This window comes from Globicephala melas, chromosome 12 (assembly GCF_963455315.2).
Source record: "Globicephala melas chromosome 12, mGloMel1.2, whole genome shotgun sequence".
Classification (NCBI taxonomy): Eukaryota; Metazoa; Chordata; class Mammalia; order Artiodactyla; family Delphinidae; genus Globicephala; species Globicephala melas.
This window is the reverse complement of record NC_083325.1, coordinates 70,994,736-71,003,415: the sequence shown is the minus strand read 5'-3', so window position 1 is coordinate 71,003,415 and position 8,680 is coordinate 70,994,736. Positions and strand designations below refer to the sequence as shown.

Genomic DNA, 8,680 nt, shown 5'->3' with positions numbered 1-8,680 from the left:
TTCCCAACAGTCCTGCAGGAAGCTGAGGTTCAGAGAGGGAGATGACTGGCCTATGGACACACAGCTCAGTGTATCTAGGAAAAAGGACACAATTTAATTTCTCACAGCCTCAGTTTCCTCTTTATTAAAATGAGAGACATGACAGCATCTTTAAGATTCTCTCCTCTCTAACTTCTACTAGTAGAATATTTTGAGGACAAAACCCCTCAACCTTGGGGTACATGTGAAATGTAGAGGGGGGCTGGGTGAGAAGCTTTAGGGAAGCCCTGAGCTGGGCTAGAATTTGTCTTCAGGCTGTGGGCGTGAGCCTTCTGCCTCTCTGTGTCTGTTTCTCACTTGGTTCCAGAGGGTGAAGTCGGCCCTGGGGCACAGGTAGAGAGGATCCTGGTCACAAAGCATGTGAATTACACTTGTGAATCTGGGAGAGGAAAAGCAAGCTGACTTCCTGCAGCACTTGAGCGGTGGGACGGTGTGCGTTTCCTGCGTACCTGGCGGAGGAAAGACGCGCTTTGATAGCGAGCACTTGGCAAGAGAGTGGCCATAGCTGAGGGCTTAATTAGGGAATGGGGTTTATTAAGGGGGCCAAGGGACGGCGGAAGGTTATGCCCCAATTCCTCTTCCTGGCGCCCCCTGGATCAGACAACGCATTCTGGATAAATTTGGGGGAGGGGCTACATATGCAGCTTCCAGCACCCCTGCTGACCCTCGGTGCCCGCGGGTTATGGGAGATCTCAGCTGTAGGCCTAAGCATTCGGACAGCAGGGTGGGTCACTTCCACTGCGGGACGCTGCCTCTGGAAAATGCGCCACCCAGCACCTGGGGGCGACAGCCTGGGAAAGGTGCTTCTAGGGATTTGGGTTTCTCGGAGGGTGGGAATTGCCGGGGGGCGAGGCGAGGCGGGGCGGAGCTTGGGCGGGGCGGCCCGGCAGTGGCCGAGCCCGCTGGAAGGGACCTTCATTAGCATAGCCTCCGCCCCTCTCGGCGCAGCCCTGCCCAGAAACCCGAGCCGAGGCCGGCCGCGCTCAGCCGGGGCTGCTGAATGGGCGTGCGGCTCCCGGCCCCTGCCCTCTGGCGTCCGGCCCCCGCTCTCGCTCCTGCTCCAGCTCCTGCTCCCGCCCCGCCCGGGCCTCCGCCGGCCGCCGCCATCGGCCACCCCGGCTGTGAATGAAAGGCCGGCGCCGCCGGGGGCTGGCTGCAGGCGACGCGGCCTCCCGGGAGGCACTCGCCCCGCCAAGATGTACGGTAAGGAGGGCTCTGCTTCCGGGCTCGCAAACTTGCAGAACGAGGACCATTGTCCCCCTGCGGGGCCCCGGCGAGGCCAGGGGCGCGGACTCGGTGCCCGGCTGGGCTCTTTCTGTCGCTCTGTGTGCGCGTCTGTGCTGGGAGGACAAAGATGCTCAGGACCGGGGGCTGTAGGGTCCTCGAGGTCCTTCGGACCTAGCTGTTTGAGGGCGCTGGGGCGGGTGGGCGGTGGTCCGTCGGGGTGCGGGGGGCTCGGGGGATCCGAAGCGGCTGGGTTCTGGGGAAAGCGAGTCTCCCTTGGAGCCGAGCAGACAGGGGGTGTCGTGACAGCATTTGCAGAATTAACAAAAGCAGGTTGTGCTGGGGAGTTTTATGCGGGAAGCCGGTCCGGGATTGCGGGGAGACGCTCGCTGCCTGTCTTGTGCAGGCTCCGAGCATGTGGGAGGCGGCGCCCGCGGTGCAGAGGGCTGGCCAGAGAGCCAGTTCTGGGAGCCTGGTCTCGCCGCCCCTGGATGGACCTGCCCTCTGCTTGCCCCTGCCGCCCGTGGGACCGAAGCTCCCGAACTTCCAGATATGCCCTCCGCAGGGATGAACGGGAGAGACGCTGCTGAGGGTGCCGGGCAGCTCTGGGCGGCCACCTCTGGCTGTCCCCTGACCTCTCTAGCCCCCTTCCACGGCCATCCCCTCAACTGATGTGCAACAGTTAGCCAGACCCTCTTGATACCCTGTTCTGCTTTAAAAATTTCCAGGAATTCGTCTGGTTTTGGAGGCAGTGTGGGTGAAGAAAATAGCACTCTGGGTCTCAGATTGCAGCTCTGAGGACTGGAGGACTGGAGACCCAGACCGGTTTAGAAATCAGCGGCATTACAGAGCCTCCAGATACTCTGAACCGGTGTGTGTGTGTGTGTGTGTGTGTGTGTGTGTGTGTGTGTGTATGAGAGACAGAGAGAGACAGACAGACAGAGACAGAGAGAGGATCCCCATGGACCTAAGTCCATCGGAAATCAGGCTCTTGCAGCTATTTAGGGCCAGCAAAAGAGCTGAAGCTATCCTCAGCTCCCACCCCCCTGGCCAGGTAGGGGCTCAGATGGCACCTGAGGGGTGAGTGTCGGAAGAAAAGCACGTTCCCGATTTAACCCATCGCCAAGGCCGCTCAGCTGCCTCACTCTGCAAGCAAGCGCTATGAGTCACAAAGTTTGAGGCACAGGAAGCTGAGAGTGTAGTACGAAGGCTCAGCAGTCAGTGGGCCTCATTGTTAGAGAGACAGTCAGCCTTTTAATCAGCCTCCTTACCTGCCCCATTGGTCACACATGTGCATTTCTGACCCAGGTTGGAACATCATCAGGTCCCTTCAAGCAAGTATCATCTCTTGGATGGGCCAAGGCTGGGGAGTGGGGTGGGAGGGGATTGACTTCCGAGAGTGTGCTGCTGGCCAATGGGGAGTCTGCAGGAAGGTAGCAAGGCGGTCGTGTTTTATAAGCTAGGAGGCTGTGAGGTTCCCAGGAGAGAGCTATATTTTCTTACTCTCTGTTTTCCCCCGTTCTTTTCTGCAGAGTGGGCAGGCTAAAGCTGCAGATCACTTGATAAAAGCATGTGACTGCAGGGGCGCCTGCAGTGGGGAAGGAGTTAGGACGAGGCCCCGCAGAATGGGTAAGAATTAGGAACCCTAGTTCTGCTGGGTCACCTCGAGGCATTTAGTCCGAGACAGTTGGATAACTGATCCCAGGATGCCTGAGCGTTGGGAGTCCCAGTCTGCCTCTGTTGTGCGAAGCAAGTCAAGGGAGAGTTGGATGGTACAGAAAGGTGAACCGGGAGGCTGAAATATCTGCGTGCTATTTTTGGGTACACCACAGATTTTTCAGTTCTGTTTTATAATATGTTCTTATTCCTCCAGATGCAAACAGAGACGGTACTTACCCCTGAATCATGCATAGAAAGATTGCAATGAAGGAATCCTCTGCATACTTGCCTGCAGCAAAGTCATGCCAGTGCTGGTTGGGAGATGATTACTGAATCTCGCTTAGTGCAAAGCCTTGTCTTAGGAGGTGTGACAGGTGCCCACTCTCCAAGGGGAGGGCTTGTTGGCTTGGATTTTAGTATTTTCTTGACTCTCATGAAAAGAAAGGGTCCGTGTCATACTTACAATCTTTCTCTCCTCAGCGGCAATCAATGATGAAAAAAGATGTGAATAGGGAGGTGGGGAAGGCCTAGAATCATAGACTTCTTATATTTGGTTCTTATTTTCTGAGTGATTTATCCAAGGTGACACAGTTAGATGGAAAAAGGCAAAATGAAAACAGGGGCTTCCTAGCTCAGTGCCCCTCCCCCTCCCCGATGCCCTGGGTAAATGCTCACTGGGAAAATGCCACCAGGGATTTTATTAACTGATGGGCAGTGAGGCCCCTGTGTAGAGCCAACAGTCACCTAAGAGCTTTAGGTAAAGGTGTCCCTTGACCATCCACCCTGGTTACTGGATCCATTATCAGTGTGCATAATCTCACTCCCATTGCTGCCTCTCAGCTGCGTGGTGATGCTGGACAGATCTTCACCTCCCCTCTCGTCTCCTCCTCACCTTACCTCTGCCCCCGACAACTCAGTCTCCCTGTGTCCTCAGTTTCCCCCATCTTCTTCTTTCCATCTATGGGAGAATAAGGGCCCCTTGTCTTTGCTAGAGGACGTGGTACCATCTGGGACAGAAAGAATCCTAGACATGGGGCCAGCCCATCTCAACCCACAGTCAGTTCATGTTTGTTTCATCTTAGACAAGTGGGTTTGTCTCTCAGAATGATATCTCTGTATAAAACGGCGAGAGGCCCATCTACCTCCCAGGTCTGTGTGAGCCGCAGAGCTGGACCATGGATGTGACAGTGCATTATAAGAGGTTCTACACTCACAAGACAAATTGCTCAAGAGCCTGTGCCCTTCAGGTCCTCCTGGACCTTTGCCCTTCTCTTTTTTTTTTTTTTTTTTTTTTGCCCTTCTCTTTTCCTCTCTGCTGGCTCCTAAAGATGCCTGTTTGCATAACCTCCCACCCCAGCTTAACACACAAGTCACCTCGACCTAGCTAGCCACCCAAGCCACTGAAGTACTTCTCCTTCCCTTCCCCAAACTCACCCCAGCTGCTTCTCACCGCTCACTCATTCCTAAAGCCCAGCCACTTTCTGGAAGCGGCTCTCCGAAAGGACACAGGTGACCCCCCACACTCTTTTTCTAACTATGAACACAGACTGACAAGGGATCTGGGAAACTATAAAAGCCCTTTGTACTCGGGTAGGAAGATTGTGAGCAAATTCTCTGCAAAAAATGGATTCCCATTAGGGTTTTTTTGTGTGTGTTAGAATTACATAATTAAAAGTTTCCCTCTGCTTCTCCCCTGGGATGGAGCCACGGTGGTCCCACCTAGGAGCGTCCCGCTTACGCACCAAGGCGGGGCCGAGCTCTCCAAGAAACACTACCCTCCGGAATCAGGGCAGCAGGCCATGAAGACGATTGGGAAGCGTTTTCCCAGAACCACCGTCTGTGTAGCCCAATCTCCCTTAAACAAAAACTGCACTAACGAATCCCTCCTCACCTCTAGGTTCTGCCTCATGCCCAACATAGGCCTTTCTTCATGCTTTGTGATTCAGAAAGCCGACTGTAGGGAACAGCACACAACTTTCTGTAAATGTGCGTTACAGAGCGCATGTGTGTGTGACTTGTGGATGGTGGGGAGAAGTGCAGGGTGGAGCCTACTCCACGTGCGGCACAAAGGCTCACCTTGGCAGACAGCTCCACAAGGACACACACACACACACACACACACACACACACACACTCCAACCTCATCCCCCAAATCCTGACGCAGTCCTATGGTGCAGCATGTGGCTTGTTCAGGTGGGAGCTGTCCCCCCGCCCCCTCCCTTCTCCTCCTGACTCCTTTATTCCCCGTAGCGGGGCGGGGGGTGGAGTGAGTAGAGCCTGTCTTCTCTCTTGCTGCTCACAGCTCAGTGATTTCAAACGGTTGCAGTTTCCTTATCACACATAAATAAAAACAAAAAGTTAATATCACCTTATGGAAAATCTGGAAAAGGGAGGAGGGGAAAAAAAACCATCCACAATTCTACCCACTAGAACCAACCTTTCATATTGTTATATAAATTACCCCTAAGATTTTGTGCTCACCTGCTTTTGCTCTTTCTTTTCTCTTTCTTGCCTTGCTCCTGGCGTGTTACCCTGGTTGTGATGGTGGCTCTGCCCCTCAGGTAACCTTGGACCTGACTTTCTGAGCCTGTTTCCTGGTTCTACAGGATGACAATGCCCACCTCCTGCAGGGATTAATCAGGATAAGAGAGCTGCCCGCACTTTCTCCTTCCCTTTCTTCAACTTTCTCTCTTCTCTCCATTTCTTATTTTAAAAAAGGGGCACAAAAAAAAAAAAAGGAAATTAAGCTTATGTCTCATAAACTTAATAACAGTGCTTGTGATACTGTTCCTGGTATAAATAAAAGAAAAATCTACTTTGAAAAGCATCTTTTGGGAATTCCCTGGTGGTCCAGTGGTTTGGACTCTGCGCTTCTACTGCAGGGGGCCCGGGTTTGATCCCTGGTTGGGGAACTAAGATCCCACACAAGCCAAGGTGTGTGGCCAAAAAAAAAAAGCATCTTTTTTTTCCCCCTGGTAGTCATCCAGTCCTTCTAGAAAATCTGGAAAACACCGTAAACAATAAACAAGTATAACTGCTTTTACTATTTTGATATCTTTCCTTCCATGCATTTGTTTATGTGGTTAGAATTATTCATTTCCCATAATGTGGTATTCTATTTTTTTCTACTTAACATTAGAATATAAGCATTCCCCCACCCCAAGTTAACACAGAGTCACTGGCTGCCATTTTTAATGCCATTTTAATGCCATGTAACAGTCCACTGAATGGACATATAATTTCCTTATTGTACATTTAAGTTGTTCATAAAGATTCAGTGTTATAACCCTGGGAAGAGTAGCTGGTGCACAGAGCTTTCTCTGCACCTTGGAGTATCTCCCTAGCCCTCCAAATGGGTTGATCAAGGTATATAAACATTTTAAAGATTTGTTACTTATTGTCAAATTGTTTTCAATTTGTATCGATAACACCAGCAGTTATAAGAGTACCTATCTCCTTGTACTCTCAAAAGCATTAAAGGTTGAGATTTTTTCCTAATCTTACTAATTTGATAAGAAACATTATATAATTTTAACTTGTATTCTTTATTACTAGTGAAGTTAAACACTTCCTATATTTTCTAATCTTTTGCATTTTAGTGAATTGTCATATGAGTATGATTAGTTTATTTATTGAGGACTTAACCATTGGTCTGTCATTTGCTTTATGCTTTGTATTTTGAAGGGAAATAGACATAAACTATCAAGTATTTGTGGAGTGTCAACTATATATGATACTACACAGGGCATCGTGAGGGATAAAAAATGTATAAAAGTTCCTTGCATCAAGAAGTTTCCAGTTTCAGTGCGCAAACGAGTTGTAAAACCTGCAAAAAATTAAACGATACAGAGACAGGTTCAGTAAAATTACACAGTTTCGCGAGGTAGAATGGAGCTACTCTTCAGATGGTCAGCCAGCAATATTTGGACGTGGAAGAGCCCACTGGGAGGTGGAGCCATTAGGAGGGCTTCGCAGGACAGCAGGCATTTGTGTGACCTTCTGAGGGCTGGGGGGTATGGGGCCGGGGAGCATGCCGGGAGACACACCAGGGTAAGTGCACAGAGGTGGGGAAAGAAAAGCCACGTCCAGGGATAGTTAGGGAAACTGCCAGGGATTGGGCAGTTTAGATGGTGAATTATGTGATGGAGTAGGAGATTTTGTCAGGATACGGAGTTTTCACTTACCCCTATGAGCAGTAGGAGCCGGTGAAGAGTTGAAAACTGTCAAATGGCTGATTTGCTCAATTAATGTTTTAAAGAAATGAAACTGGGGGGCACTGTGCAGAATGGGTGGGGGGATGAGGGGAAATGAAGGAAAGAAGAGGAGATAGATGCTGAAGATGCAGGCAGTAGCCTAAGGAGTGAGAAGGCTTTGGACCAGTTACAATTGTGCATATGCAGTGGAAGATGTTTGCCCCTTAAAAAAAGAAAAAAAAAAAAAGCAGTAGGACTGGGTGGGGATAAGGTGAACTGAAACTTTAAAAAAAATTCCCATGGTACATAAAATGTGGGTTATATAAGCAGATATAAAAAATAGTTGATTGTGAAATAGGTGCTAAATTACCTAGAGCAGTAAATTGATTATAATCTAACTAATTCTAGAGAGGATTTGGAGCATATATGTTACACACACACACCTGTGCTACAGTAAATAAAGAAATCGGGCTTCCCTGGTGGCGCAGTGGTTGGGAGTCCGCCTGCCGATGCAGGGGACACGGGTTTGTGCCCCGGTCCGGGAAGATCCCACATGCCGCGGAGCAGCTGGGCCCGTGAGCCATGGCCGCTGAGCCTGCGCGTCCGGAGCCTGTGCTCCGCAGCGGGAGGGGCCGCGACGGTGAGAGGCCCGCGTACCGCAAAAAAATCAATCAATCAATCAATCAATCAATGCAAAGAAAATCTAAGAGTAAAACAGAAAAAAAAAAAAAGCCAAAGATAAAGTTGTATCAGGGAAAAAACACCTATCAAACAGCCCTGTTGCAAATTCAGTTTTGAGCTTCCTGTAGGCCAAAAAAAGAGGAGAAAAGTCATTTGCAAAACTCATAGCATCTTTAAAACTTTTAAAAAAATGCAATTGCCTGGGACAAATACAGTTTTTTGAGATGCTAAGATCTGGAAGAAATTCCTCCCTGAGTTCCTCCTTAAAAAGGAGATATTTCAAAAATATTGGCCTAAATTAGATTTTTCTTTTGAAAATATAGTTCCCTTAATCAGCTCTATCCCAGTTTGTAGAGTATGAAGACTGGTCCAAATACAAGTCTGTGGATTCTGATTCCTCCCTGAAATGGCCACGGGCTCTGCCGTCGGCTTCCTTCCTGGTTTGGATGAGCCAGGACCTGCCGAGGCTCCTGCCCCGCTTCGCAGCTGTGGATGTTACTTTCTCCTTCTACGGATGAATGGGAGTCTTTTGAGAGTGTGCTCCCTGGAGAAGCTCTTCCTGTCTCCACAATCCAGGGAGGCCTGTCTGTCCCTCTCGTTCACATGCCTTATTTTAATTCACTGTACAGCCATGGACCACAATCTAATACTCCTCTCCTCTGTGTTCCCCACTGCATCTTTAGGGCACAGAGCACTGCCTGGTATGGAGTAGGTGCTCAAAAACCTACTCATTCATCCTTGTTGAATGGGTGAATCCTGAGCTAGATGTCTTTTCTGAAATTTACCTCTTTATAACTTCTGACCCTCTCTGTATTTCAGCCTTAACTGTGTTTTGAATAACAGTGCAATTACGCTGACTTTCGTTTCCATTCGTTGGGCACCAC

The 8,680-nt window shown here is 49.8% G+C and overlaps 1 protein-coding gene and 1 non-coding gene across 5 annotated transcripts in view; both read left to right on the top strand.

Moving 5' to 3' along the window:
- Window positions 1–975: 975 nt before the first annotated feature.
- EFR3B (EFR3 homolog B) overlaps window positions 976–8,680 on the top strand; it is an 88,089-nt gene continuing 80,384 nt past the window's right edge. For 2 of the 4 annotated variants that reach the window (XM_060309081.1, XM_060309080.1), the window contains exon 1: window positions 1,110–1,242. In XM_060309081.1, the coding sequence (XP_060165064.1) occupies window positions 1,236–1,242 (7 nt within the window). In that variant the 5' untranslated portion in view covers window positions 1,110–1,235. Of the gene's footprint in view, window positions 1,243–8,680 lie in introns of all 4 variants that reach the window. The other 2 variants (XM_060309083.1, XM_030858236.2) reach the window with 2 other exon arrangements.
- On the top strand, window positions 5,762–5,834 carry TRNAR-UCU (transfer RNA arginine (anticodon UCU)). The gene has a single exon. It is a non-coding gene; the product is annotated as a tRNA-Arg (tRNA).